This window comes from Lentinula edodes, assembly GCF_021015755.1.
Source record: "Lentinula edodes strain Le(Bin) 0899 ss11 chromosome Unknown C8R40scaffold_39, whole genome shotgun sequence".
Lineage (NCBI taxonomy): Eukaryota > Fungi > Basidiomycota > Agaricomycetes > Agaricales > Omphalotaceae > Lentinula > Lentinula edodes.
In genome coordinates this window covers 238,631-250,860 of record NW_025764345.1, presented here as the reverse complement: position 1 = coordinate 250,860, position 12,230 = coordinate 238,631, and the positions used below count along the sequence as shown (strand labels likewise).

The 12,230-nt window shown below is 44.7% G+C and overlaps 4 protein-coding genes across 4 annotated transcripts; all 4 read right to left on the bottom strand.

Annotated features, from left to right (window-relative positions):
• Window positions 1-65: 65 nt before the first annotated feature.
• C8R40DRAFT_571650 (cation transport protein-domain-containing protein) lies at window positions 66-1,642 on the bottom strand. The gene is made up of 8 exons (XM_046235493.1): window positions 1,615-1,642; window positions 1,333-1,492; window positions 1,271-1,279; window positions 1,182-1,210; window positions 991-1,130; window positions 763-917; window positions 653-714; window positions 66-598 (listed from the first exon to the last, which is right to left on the bottom strand). The coding sequence occupies exons 2-8, from the start codon at window positions 1,390-1,392 to the stop codon at window positions 418-420; spliced, it is 636 nt and encodes a 211-aa protein (XP_046082279.1). The 5' UTR covers window positions 1,393-1,492; window positions 1,615-1,642; the 3' UTR covers window positions 66-417.
• A 4,177-nt stretch (window positions 1,643-5,819) lies between these two features.
• On the bottom strand, window positions 5,820-6,565 carry C8R40DRAFT_1072723 (uncharacterized protein; the record flags this gene model as incomplete). The annotated part of the gene is made up of 2 exons (XM_046226498.1): window positions 5,820-5,845; window positions 5,881-6,565. The coding sequence occupies 2 exons, from the start codon at window positions 6,563-6,565 to the stop codon at window positions 5,820-5,822; spliced, it is 711 nt and encodes a 236-aa protein (XP_046082278.1).
• A 1,445-nt stretch (window positions 6,566-8,010) lies between these two features.
• Window positions 8,011-10,737, bottom strand: C8R40DRAFT_1123072 (cation transport protein-domain-containing protein). Its single transcript, XM_046228884.1, has 14 exons — window positions 10,162-10,737; window positions 10,061-10,104; window positions 9,555-10,003; window positions 9,153-9,505; window positions 8,984-9,096; window positions 8,868-8,927; window positions 8,781-8,818; window positions 8,670-8,710; window positions 8,612-8,619; window positions 8,534-8,548; window positions 8,406-8,483; window positions 8,339-8,353; window positions 8,239-8,289; window positions 8,011-8,170 (listed from the first exon to the last, which is right to left on the bottom strand). The coding sequence occupies exons 1-14, from the start codon at window positions 10,462-10,464 to the stop codon at window positions 8,029-8,031; spliced, it is 1,710 nt and encodes a 569-aa protein (XP_046082277.1). The 5' UTR covers window positions 10,465-10,737; the 3' UTR covers window positions 8,011-8,028.
• A 134-nt stretch (window positions 10,738-10,871) lies between these two features.
• On the bottom strand, window positions 10,872-12,180 carry C8R40DRAFT_1162783 (mitochondrial tricarboxylate transporter; the record flags this gene model as incomplete). The annotated part of the gene is made up of 9 exons (XM_046230283.1): window positions 10,872-11,079; window positions 11,137-11,303; window positions 11,362-11,482; window positions 11,532-11,592; window positions 11,652-11,682; window positions 11,734-11,892; window positions 11,955-12,009; window positions 12,060-12,092; window positions 12,146-12,180. 9 exons carry the CDS (start codon window positions 12,178-12,180, stop codon window positions 10,872-10,874), a joined length of 870 nt encoding a protein of 289 aa, XP_046082276.1.
• Window positions 12,181-12,230: the final 50 nt, after the last annotated feature.

Here is a 12,230-nt window from a genome sequence, read left to right as displayed (position 1 = left end):
TGGTTCAGACATTGAACGCGTTACATTGAACTGCGGTGATACCACATCACATGACGACAAAATATGGTTCAGCTTCACTGCAGTGACAGAATCACTGTTAGTCATCGATAGTTCACACCTAGTGCTTTCTGTTTCCGACTTTTAACTGTGTGATTTTAGGGACACAGAGCAGTGACAACACAGTTGGACTGCAAAATCAGGTTTCCTCTCACTGACCCTCGACAAAGAGGTCGAAACTTAAGAACAGCAAACAACGCTACACCAGATTCTGGAGCACAGGCACCAAGCATAGTCTGAGATAAATCGCTACGGTCCCGGTACGGCACAGGCGGTGAAGAGACAGTTGTGATCTCAGTACGTCAAAATCCGTCTTTCATCGATCTACATGTTATGAGAATTGCATAAGTACTTGAGTCGTTAAACCTCCTCTGCTAAAGGATCTAGATGACCGTTACCATTGCTCGTCGACAGCGGTGACATAGGGGCACGAGGAACATCCGCATTAGTGTCAACATCTTTGTTCTTCTTCATCAACTCCTCCGGGAGCATGACCGCACGATCTACCGCAACTGGCAGACCTCTATGGCGCCCTCGCACCCTAAGTCATAAGATATAAGAGAACCTAAGACTTGAAGGAACAAGCTGAACTCACATTATCACAATCACTACCAGTTTTGAAAGCGGTCGCATCGCACCGACAAAGGAGTAGTTTTCCTGTACATGGTCAACATACGATACTTTCATGTGCCATGGACAACTAACCGTGGGGATACCCAAGCTAAGGCCGATCCCCCCAAAAGCAGATACCAGTTCAAACAAAACACGGAACAGATCAAACCATTTGAGATCGTCGTTCAATAGGTTATCTCTCTCTATGATAGCGATGAGAAATACACCCCAGACCAACCACCATATATCTGTTACGTGGAACCGATACGAAGAAAGTGGTAAGAACAAGCAAGAATAATGACTAAGTGTTCGTGGGCGCACCAATACTAAGCTGCCGACGCAGATGCCATCCAATATACCGTCCAACTCGCTGACGCGGTCCAAGGTTTCCGAAATCAGTAGGTTCTTCTTCGACCTCCTCAGGTTGCGCTTCGAATACACCGAGGGATCGTTCTTCGTATCTGCAAATTGATTTCAAACTCGGAAATTCAGAAATGGAGGAAAAGCAATACACGTTTGTTGAACGGATACTTAGAGCGACCTAGAATGAGAGCTTATCAGTATAGCTCTTATCTACAAGGAGCCTCACAAAAAAACAAACGGGATAAATCTTCGTACAAAATATGAGCGCTGATAACAAAATGAGGCTAGATGGACACTTACAGCAATGTACATCATCACAACATACAAAAACCTACACATTTCAAAGCACTCGATCAGCATCCGAGTCGAGAGGAAGACGACGTGCGAGGTGAAAGAATCAAGGAATCAAGGTGAATCTTAGAGGTCAAGTATCTATACGAAGAGCGATACAGCCGAAGTCCTCAGTGTTGAACCAACAAAGTAGAAACAGCTGAGATAATACCTATACGAAGAGCGATACAGCCGAAGTCTAACTAACGAGTAAGTATCGATAAGTATAGGTAATAAAATAAAGATACTCACCCTCAGTGTTGAACCAACAAAGTAGAAACAGCTGAGGGATGAACGTGCGAAAAAGAGTATAAGTATGTGAAGTCACGTGAGTCCGGAATGAATCGGCAAGTAATAGGGAAAGTATCTCCCAACACACCCCCACCGATGAAAGAAGGTAAAAAGGATCTCAAAAATCATCAGGAAGTGAAACAAGTCCGAGGGAAAGAGAATGTTTGTAGTGTAAGTCAGTAGGTAAAGACTTGGTGAATATATCTGCAATCATGTCAAGAGAGGAGCACCAGATCGTTGTAATGGAGTCATCTTCAATGTGAGAACGGATGAAATGGTACCGAATGTCAATATGTTTAGAGCGATTTGAAACAGAACGGGAATTCGCAATGTCAATGGAGGATCGGTTGTCAGAAATGAGTGGGAAAGGATGAGGGATAGGAAGGTGAATCAAAGAGGTAAATACTCGAATCCACAGAAGTTCTTTGAGGACATGAGTGAGACCCATATATTCGGCTTCTGTTGATGATAGTGCAATACTCTTCTGTTTTGATGCGGACCATGCAACTAAACCTCCAAACAAGAAGATTCCGAAACCTGAGATCGATTTGCGATCGATAGAATTACTTCCCCAGTCAGCGTCAGATAGAGCCATCATATCGGAACCAATTCCTAGAGTTTTGATAAGATCGTCGCGATATGCACCCCCATACTGCAGTGTCCAAGATCGGGTCTTCGCAAGATACCGAAGTGTGCCTTTTGCAGCAACGAGGTGTCGTGGTAAGGGATTCGAGTTGAATTGGGCAAGAAACATGACCGAGTAAGCAATATCCGGTCGCGTGCATAGGGCTAAAAATAATAGACATCCGATGAGAGCTTGGTAAATTTTCGTTAAGGATTCGGAATCGACATCAGCGTAGAGTGAGGGATTTAAATCAGGTCCATCGAATTTATATCGAAGGGGTAGGTCGTGAGATACACATTCCGTGAGTCCATATTGTTCCAGTAGTTCCACCACGTATGTCTCCTGAGATAACCATAATAATCGTTTTTTGCGATTGCGGTAAATCCGAATGCCTAAGAACATAGATGTCGGACCTAAATCTACAACCTTAAAGCGCAAGTTAATTTGTTGAATAAACCATGAGTATAGTTTCGAGGAATTAGTGGATACTAGACCATCATCGACATGGACAGGAATGATCATAATAAGTGGATCACCACCGTCGGGCATCTGAATTGATGAATCAGGAGGCGTTGTCCATCGTCCAATGAAAACAGCATTGTCGCATTCGCAACGATAGAACCCAAGACCTTCCAACGCATGACACAAAGTTGAATACCATGCCGCCGATGCCTGATGAAGACCATAGAGAGCCCGTTGTAGGCGGTATACTGCAGTCGGTTGGTTCGGTATAGGACGACCTGGAATTTGTTTAACGTAAATTTCTTCTTCGAGGGGTGCATTGAGAAATGCTTGTTTAACATCGAAGGAGTATAGTTCAAGATCCATACTTGCAGTCCATGCCATTACGATCCGGTATGAAACCATTCGAGTTACAGGAGCATGTACATTTCCGTAGTCTTCAGGACGTTGAGTAAAGCCTTGGGCTACCAGTCGGGCTTTCTTGGTACCATCGACTTTAAGATCATAAACCATTTTTAGACCAATTGGGAACTTCCCTTTCGGACATGTTTCCGTTAGTTTGAATACTTCCAGTTCAAATAGGCCAGTGATTTCCTTCTCCTCTGCTGCAAGCCAATCGTTTACGTCGGGTCGTAACAGCATTTCACGTCGTGTCGATGGTGCTTTCTTGAGATCAAAGATCTTAGGTTTCGAAGTTGAGATTGATTTAGTTGAAAGTGGAAGTAAGGGCCGAGGAATGTTTGCTAATGCCGCAAAGAAAAATTCCGTGTCGTCCTCAAGGCAAGATAGATGATTTTCGGTTATCCGGCATGCTAAAGAACATCCTGTAATATCGGTATCGATTTGTGGTGTGAGAGCTGGTGATAGACCATCATTTACTCTTCGTTCCGCAATCAACTCGTCCCGTTTTTTAATTCCATCCCGCCATTCTTTCCCTCGTTCGGTTAGTTTGACGGTACGACGTGGGCGAGGACCTTTTGGAGAATCTGGACGTTCAATAGGAGTAGAAAGAATGGGTATCGTTTTAGTAATCTTCAAGGCATTGACTGTTTTGGGTAAAGTCGAAGATTTTGGTCCATGGAGACGTCCAAATTGTGATTCGTTAAAGACGACTTGGTCAGAAAAGTGGTCTTTGCCTTTTGTGTCACGAACTCGCCAGCCTACACGATTATCCTCATAGCCAATGAATATCCCCTCTAGCATCTTGTCTCCGAATTTCAAACGGATGTCTTCGGATACCTGGATCCAACACTGACACCCCCATACTCGGAGATGTGAAAGGTTTGGAGCTTTGTGGTGGACCATTTCATAAGGTGTCTTGTTGTTGGGGAGTGTCTTCGTTGGTAGACGGAAGCGGATGTATAGTGCAGTGCGGACTGCATCCTCCCAGAATTGTAAAGGTAAACCGGCGTGGACTAACATGGTCATAGCATCGTTCTCTATGATTCGAATCCATCGTTCCGCTTTTCCGTTTTGTTGATGGGAATATGCTGCAGTTTTCTGAACCGAAATTCCTTTCTCCTCGAAATACTCTGTAGCTTCCGACCCATGGAATTCTTTCGCGCCATCGAGTCTAATGCTTTTGACTTTATGAGGTGACATTAGATTTTCCCAAGTAGAAATCGTCGTTTTTATAATTCGTAATGCTTGGTTCTTCTTCGCAAAACAGCCTCCGGTTAAAGCACTCGTGTAGTCGTCAACTATGATATTGAAATGGGAGCTGTGGTGATTTGACATTGTCCCAATTGGTCCACACGTGTCCGTATGGATTAATTCTAGTGGGGCTGAAGCTCGATTTCCCTGATACGGATAAGCAAAACGAGGGTGTTTGCCTTTTAAGCACGAGTCACAGATTCCACGCATTTTAGTACCATTCCATTCATCAAGACCCGTAGCACTTGTTCCAGTGAGTAGTTCATTCGTCAAGTCAACACCTGGATGACCAAAACGTTCATGGAATAATGCACCATTAGGAATCCGAGGTATGAATACTGGCATCGCAAAGTGAATCGGATTCAAAGAATCCTCATTCGGTAGTATGAATTTGCCTCGGAGTACACAAAGGCGGTTCATAACGTCGGCTATGAAGTGATTGCCAGGATTTGAGTGGATTTCGACTACGTGGGGTAATATTGTGAAGGTAAAGCCATGTTCAAGCATCGCGCCTACGGAGATCAAGGATACGGGAGCATCCGGTGCAAACAGACAATCGTTCATCTCCAGAATAAGTTTGTCGTTCGTTCCCTCGATATGGGTTTCAAAATAACATGTGCCAGATGCCTGGGTCGAAAGTATTCCTGAGTTAGCTGTCTGTACGGCCGTAGCTCCATTGACATCATATGTGTGGAAAAAACTGCGGTCATTGACAATGTGGTTCGTGCATGCTGAATCCAACAGGATGTGGTTTTTCCGAACCAGTGAGGAATAGGCAAATGACTGATTCCATTCTGAACCTTCAGTTGATAGAGGAGAATTCGAGAATGTAGATAAGAGTGCAGCAAAAGGTTTAAGTCGACGCGCGGGATAAGTGGAACGAACGGTTGTATTATTCGGTGGGATAACAGTAGTTACATCAAGTACAGTATCCGCATTCTCAATCTTTGAGGTCATGTTCGTATTCTGCGGATTGGTCGTTGTGACATAAGCGGTTGGTTTTGGATTCGGTTTAGATACAGTCTGTGCATCGCGAGGTTTCTGTAAATCTGTTGATTTATCAGGAGTACCAGATCCACTCTTCTGAAAACGTCGGTTGAACGGTCCACCCCCAGAATCCGATAGATCCAAAAGTTCACGGTTTCGAGTGCTTTCCAGACGACTCGCAAACTTGTCAAAGAGATCTCTGTTGGGAATTACTCCAGGTGCGTCAAATTCTTCTTCGAGAGCTTGTTTAAGATAGACGTAGCGAGGGCCGGATGGTAGTTTTGAAATGTATTTGGAGATGAGAGTATCCCAAGGAATTTCGTATCCGTAGTTCCGAAGAGTTGTAAGGGTAGAACTCCATTTGAGGTTAAACTTCTCGATTTCCATGCTATGGATCTGGGAATTTAAGAGTTCATCCTGTATACGGAGACATGCTTTCCTATCCGGTGCCGCTTGATAAGCTGCCTTCAAACGAATGTATATTTGGCGTGCAGTTCGACGTTCGCCGCGATCGTTAATCATAGGTGGTAAATGGTTCCTAGCTTCATCAGACAGTCGAGCAGTAAGGATTGATGATGTCCATCCGTCGTCCTTGTCCCATTTCAACTTCGCCTCGAGTTCCTTACGTGTGGGAGTCGAAGAGAGAATCGGCCGTAGGGAAGGAGTATTCCATTCCGTTCGTGGAGTTCCCGAAGGTGGTTCGTCGCATATGTGACCCAGAACGAAACCATCAGCGACGGCTTGCCATACGCCCTCGTTCCATTTTACCCAAGATTTACGGTCCTTAAGTGAATCCGAATCCTTGATCGTCGCGAGAAACGTCGAGTGGATGGATGAATACTCGATTTTGAAACGAGGAGTATCGGAACGAGGGGGTGGTGGATATGGAAATGGGTATTGTTGATTGGCGTAATATATGGGATAAGGCTGCATAGGCGGATGTGGGATTGAATCCGGAAACCACTGAGGAACAGGTCGAGTTGTATTAGGTCGACTGTGGTGCATCTCGTACATATCTCTAGGGAATTCCGTCATAACGGCTGGAGCGCTGTGAAGGTCGTTGTGAAAATCTATGGAGGCCGACGAAATACGATCCAGATCGACAAGTTGGTGAGGTCGAGGTTGGTGCATAACCCTCGATGGAACGCGGTCAATGATTCGGGGAGAGTCCATACGGGAAGCCATTCTCGAAGGTGCCCGGACAGATGCTGGTGGGACCGAGACAGGTGATCGTAGGTAATTGAACAAACGGATATTAGGAGAAGTGATTGGAGTGTAAGTATCTTGCATAAGGTCATCAAGAGAATTGGTTGGAGCAGGAGGAAGAGGTCGAGGAACGTGATATTGGTTGAGAAGAGGTAAGCTATGTGGAACAGTAGGTATACGATGATGCCAGGTCTCTGAAACAGATTGAGGGATGGTATTAACTGAAGGAAAGGAAGGAAACGATGGGAATGTAGAACTATGATGGAGTTGAGAAGGAACAGGAGGTGAAGGAAAAGTGATCAATTGTCCCGGTCCTATACCAGGCGAAATCCCATCCTGGGCTGGAACGCGCATATATGCAGTCGGATGAGTGATTGGACGAAGAGGCACGGAGACTGGCGTTTGGTATGGTACCGACGGAGCACAATCGCGATGAACAGGATCTGTCAGATCCATCGGAGACCCTGTAGTGTCGGTATACATCCACGGCAGTAAATATTCACGTATCGATCGCGTTAAGCGATAACGAACGCGTCACTCCACAAGTTGAGCTGAAAAAATTTGTGGTTCTATACGTTCGACGTATAGGACAAAGACCTAAAGGGAATAACCCATAACCTCTTAGAGGTCAAGTATCTATACGAAGAGCGATACAGCCGAAGTCCTCAGTGTTGAACCAACAAAGTAGAAACAGCTGAGATAATACCTATACGAAGAGCGATACAGCCGAAGTCTAACTAACGAGTAAGTATCGATAAGTATAGGTAATAAAATAAAGATACTCACCCTCAGTGTTGAACCAACAAAGTAGAAACAGCTGAGGGATGAACGTGCGAAAAAGAGTATAAGTATGTGAAGTCACGTGAGTCCGGAATGAATCGGCAAGTAATAGGGAAAGTATCTCCCAACAGTGAAGAACAACTCACTGTGTAGCGGGTGCTAGTGAAGATACGGAGACTATAGAAAACCCAGAAGCTCGCGCAGCAAGTCCTTGAAAGAGACCCGAAACGATTCGTGGTCCAATGGAAAGCGAAGTCCATACTTCCAAGCCAATATCTGAATATCATGTCATTGAATGAGTTGATTATTCGTTTCCCAACCATATGTCAAACGATATGATATTACGAGGCTGTAGTTTACGGAAGTATCGTCCTTATATACGCCGCTGCATACAATTTTGATTTCCTTTTATGGTAGTAGTTTCACCTTATTTGGCCAAATGTAACACTGAGTTGAATTGTATTGATTTCTTGTGACCGGCACGGGATATCACGGGACTGTCACCCTCTGTCACAATTACTTTTTCTCGTCTCATTCGGTTATTCCCTGTTACTCCATATGTAGATAAGTAAATTTACTTTTATTCTGCTTTTCTCAAAGAATCAATGTCGGCGCCTGAAAGGCGCCCCCGTTTTTTTGATTCCATAATATTTAATTGATATTTAATAACCCACAAGGAAGGAGCCGAGTTTTTGCCATGCACGGTAGTGCAGTGGCCTACAATCGCATGTGTATCTATGGCGGACCCAATGAGACAAGGAAGATGACTTGCCTAGTACCTCAAAAGCTGCCCATTCTATTGCACTACAAGATAATGAATACCAGTTACATTCTGAGTGGGTATCGATTGAGTGAAGAGCGTCGGGCCTCACCTGAACAAAAACAAACATATAACCAAAAACCAAGTTTGATGGCTAGGAAATCTGGGATACAATGTCACAAACATGTTTCTTCAGTATAGTGATATCGTACAGATATACAAAACATCTACGACAGATATAGGTTATAACATCCACTATGTTGGACAAAGAACACGCACCTCCGAGGATGATCTAATAGAAAGCTAAACGCCTTTTCTGATTCGGATCCGGGTTTCGAAATTTTAGAGCCAATCCAGCTAATGAGCTACGATGAGCATTTGCAAGAGGGACACAACTAGCAGCTCACATCACCAAACGTAAACTAGGCAGACATGGCTCAAAGTATGAACACTGTCATCGTGCCAATTCATTTCCGACGACTCACAATATAGGCTGTAGATAAATGTGTCAGACCAAAACTTGTATGTTATTTGAAAACTCACCAGCGCATGATTCCCGGCCAAGATGACGAACATCAAGGAAACTACTCAAATTTCGTAAGTCGGCCGTGATCAATCATGTCTGGGAAGAATCCTGAAGTATGAACCACGTACAAACCATAAGATATGCACTTTGAAACGGGACCATTCCTCTAGAAATTTGATTAATGCCAAAAATATGAAGTACAATCAAAGACTAACTCATCTACCAAAGAAAGACCGCCACCAGTATACGCGCCCATGACTTGAAATAGACTAAACCTGTTGAAGCACGGAGTTGAGAGCATGAATGACATTCAGAAATTGAGATAGCACACCAAGGTTTCTGAACAATTCTCAGCTGATTTGCAAACACGTCATCGTATTGGTGTGTGGCAGAGAGCCAGGGCGCGAACAATATAAAGGATATAAGTTGAGTACCGATAAAATACTAACAACAAACCAGCAAGTTAATCATGAATGGCGGATCATAGTTAATCAACTCACTAAAGGAACCATATAGCTTAACCATCTCAACGCAACATACTCTATTCCCCCGATCTGTTCTACCAGATCATCCGATAACGTCTCTACATGGAAGTCCGAGTTTGGACCAACGACGATCTCTGAGTTGGGGCTGAGCCAGGATACATTGCTGCCCTCCACGGTGCGGGTATACGGCATCGTTAGCTTTCGCTCTAACTTGCGATACGTCTTTGGAGAGAACGTTTTGAGGGCTTTGCGTGCTATATGTACGGGCCCGGGAAATCCCATGTCGTATTTGTGTTTGGAGTCAGAAGCATTAGCGTCTTGTAGGCGATTAGTTAAAATGGTGGTAGTCCGCCGCGTCAATGGAACACCTAGGAAGAAGTCAATTCCCGATCTACTGGGAAAGGGTTCGACCCGTACCATTTGTCGTGCGGAAAGTGTTCACTCTCCTAAGCGACGTAGTGTACGCAAAGTCAACGCCATGAGCGCGGGGAGAAAGTGAGGTTACGGGTTCTGGGGGAAGCTCCGTGTTGATTGCTTCTGGAGAAGACGTAAGGGCGTTGTTGTCCGTAAAGAGCGAAGGGTCGTCTAAATTTGTTTGCTCGTGAACACGATCATCAACGCCAACCTTTTCGACGATGTCGAAAGTGGCTGCAGGTGTAGGATGTATTAATTTGAAAGTAGGTGTAGGCCCCTCTGTCGATTTTGGCGAGCGAGGCCTGTTATTGCTATTATTCATAGGTACTGGTTCTCTGGCTCTTTTCGCATTCATAGGTGGTGAAATAGATGCCAAAAAGGTCTTGCGATCCTGTGGGGGTCTTCTTTTCTTCGCAACATACTCATACTCGCACGTCCGTTTGAAATACTCTCTTGAATATGAATTTCAATTAATAAAGCATCGAGGTTCAAGAGAAGTGGTGACGCACTTTCGAACCAAAACCATTATCCACGAAACCATTGTTATATCGCCCTGCCAACAAACAGACACTGAGTGAATTATCCTGACTGTAAGGAGAAGTGTCCTCACCATCATCATAAGCAAGTAAAGAATGATCTGTTGCCAGGCCGTCATAGATGATAGATTCACCGTAGAAAGGCCTGTGACAGTCATTGCTGAGTAGCATAGAAATAAAGAGTCCAAATAGCTGATTTTGAAGCGGCCATTACACCCCCAGAAAATTGCAGAAGATATTAGTGGTATGAAGACAAAGGCAAATAGGTGTAATCGAAAGAAGGTGGATTGGTAGAGGACGAAATTCTCTATCCGGTCGTAGAGACGAGAGAAGAAATTTCCGGAAGGAGGCTTAGCTGAAGCTTCTCTTGAAAGCATATCGAGGTCGATTCAACGAGACGGCATTGCCGTGAATGTGCTGCCAACATGTGTGTTCGCGGATCAGGGACAAGGCGAGCGCTAAATGTGCGCTTAAGGGAAGCCTGATATTCTCGCGTCAATTTACCTGGCATGGGATGATGTCGATGGACTTGGCTCTCTATGTATGTACCGGCTGATTACTTTGCTGAATTTTGTAGAGCATGGCGCTGTCTTTTTGACCGCGACTGCCTATGTGATCGCAAAGAGCGACAGATTATGCAAACTTGAACGAAATGATTGACTCGATCAACCACTAAAGTATTCATTCAAGCATGAATTCTATTGCTCTTCTTAGCTCTCCTAGCCTTTGTGACAAATCCTGTGCATCCATAAACTCAACATCTGCGCTCAATATCACTCCTATACTAGCTCCCAAACGCCTTCAACATGTTCATCACATTCTCATACACCGTAAACACAATACCACCGCTCATTACTAACCTGGCCAACCTTGGCGTCGTTCCAGTCCAAAATCTCCTAACGCCCTCCTCAGTGAAAATTCGATAAGCGCAGTGGAAGGAGTTGCGATATTGGGAACGGGCGGAGAGCGATTGCATTCGGGTTTTGATTACGCTGTCAGGAAAATTGGAGTCAGTACCAATACGCTGATCTGAAGAAAATACAACTTACTCGAGAGGCATGGTGGTATATACCGTAACCAGCCCTGCAATAGCTCCGATACCAAACGTTATGGTACTTGGTAATGTTTGACCTGGGCGTGCGGTTCCCTGAACAAATTGCTTTAACGTGGAGTATGTGGTGAATCGGACAGCGGAGTTTGCGCCTTGGCGCATCATCTACTGAGTGGGGGGTTTAATGAGTCGAGTTGATATTGAACCAAGCGATTGTACTCACCACTGGGAATAGACCACGATATATCCCTGCTAAACCTTCTTGTCGGACGATGGTTGCAGTTCCGTGAATCAGTCCACGATATTGAGGATTCGGTCGGTTAGCATCGTCGATAAGTTTTGTCCTACAAGGAAGGTCAATAACAAGGGCTAAATGGACACGGGGAAGCGTACTTGATAGTTTCTGACGGTGTCACAGCGAATATAGCTTCCGTCATGCCTGCTCCAAGTCCAGCTAAAACCAAATCGAAGATGAACATTTGCAAATTGTTCGATGATCAACGGCGCGCGCACCAACGAGACTCCGAGGTGCACTGACTTTTCCCTATATGAATCACATCAGATGATAATTTGTTGGAAGAAAAGGATAACGCACCTCGGCATCAGCGAGCAGACTCTTGAAATGATCATAGCTGACGAATCTCACTCCTGCCTTAGCTGCATTGCCCAACACGAGCGCGGTGCATCCGGAATATAAACCGGCGACTCCTTTAGTTTTGAGGGTTTCACGGACGATCTCTAACGGTGCCAGTTTCTATTGATGTTTATCCAAGAAATTCAACGAGATACTTTCACAAAATGAGGAAAGGGACGTGCCTTGCCCTCAAACTGCGAGCGTGTCTTGACAAACTCTGTTGGGTATGTTATGAATCTGATGAACCGGTTGGACTATATTTGCAGAAATAATCAAGAACCACATACGCTTCGACAGCTCCAGCAGTGGTCCCTGCAATTCTGAGAAAGAAGAGTTTAGATTGATGCAATACAAGAGGTAAATATGGATGCACAGGGAATGTAAAGGTTTTTCCTTTGCGAAGACCATATTGAAGAGCTTTGGTAGATAAGACGCTGACGTGCTATAGAGCACCAGAA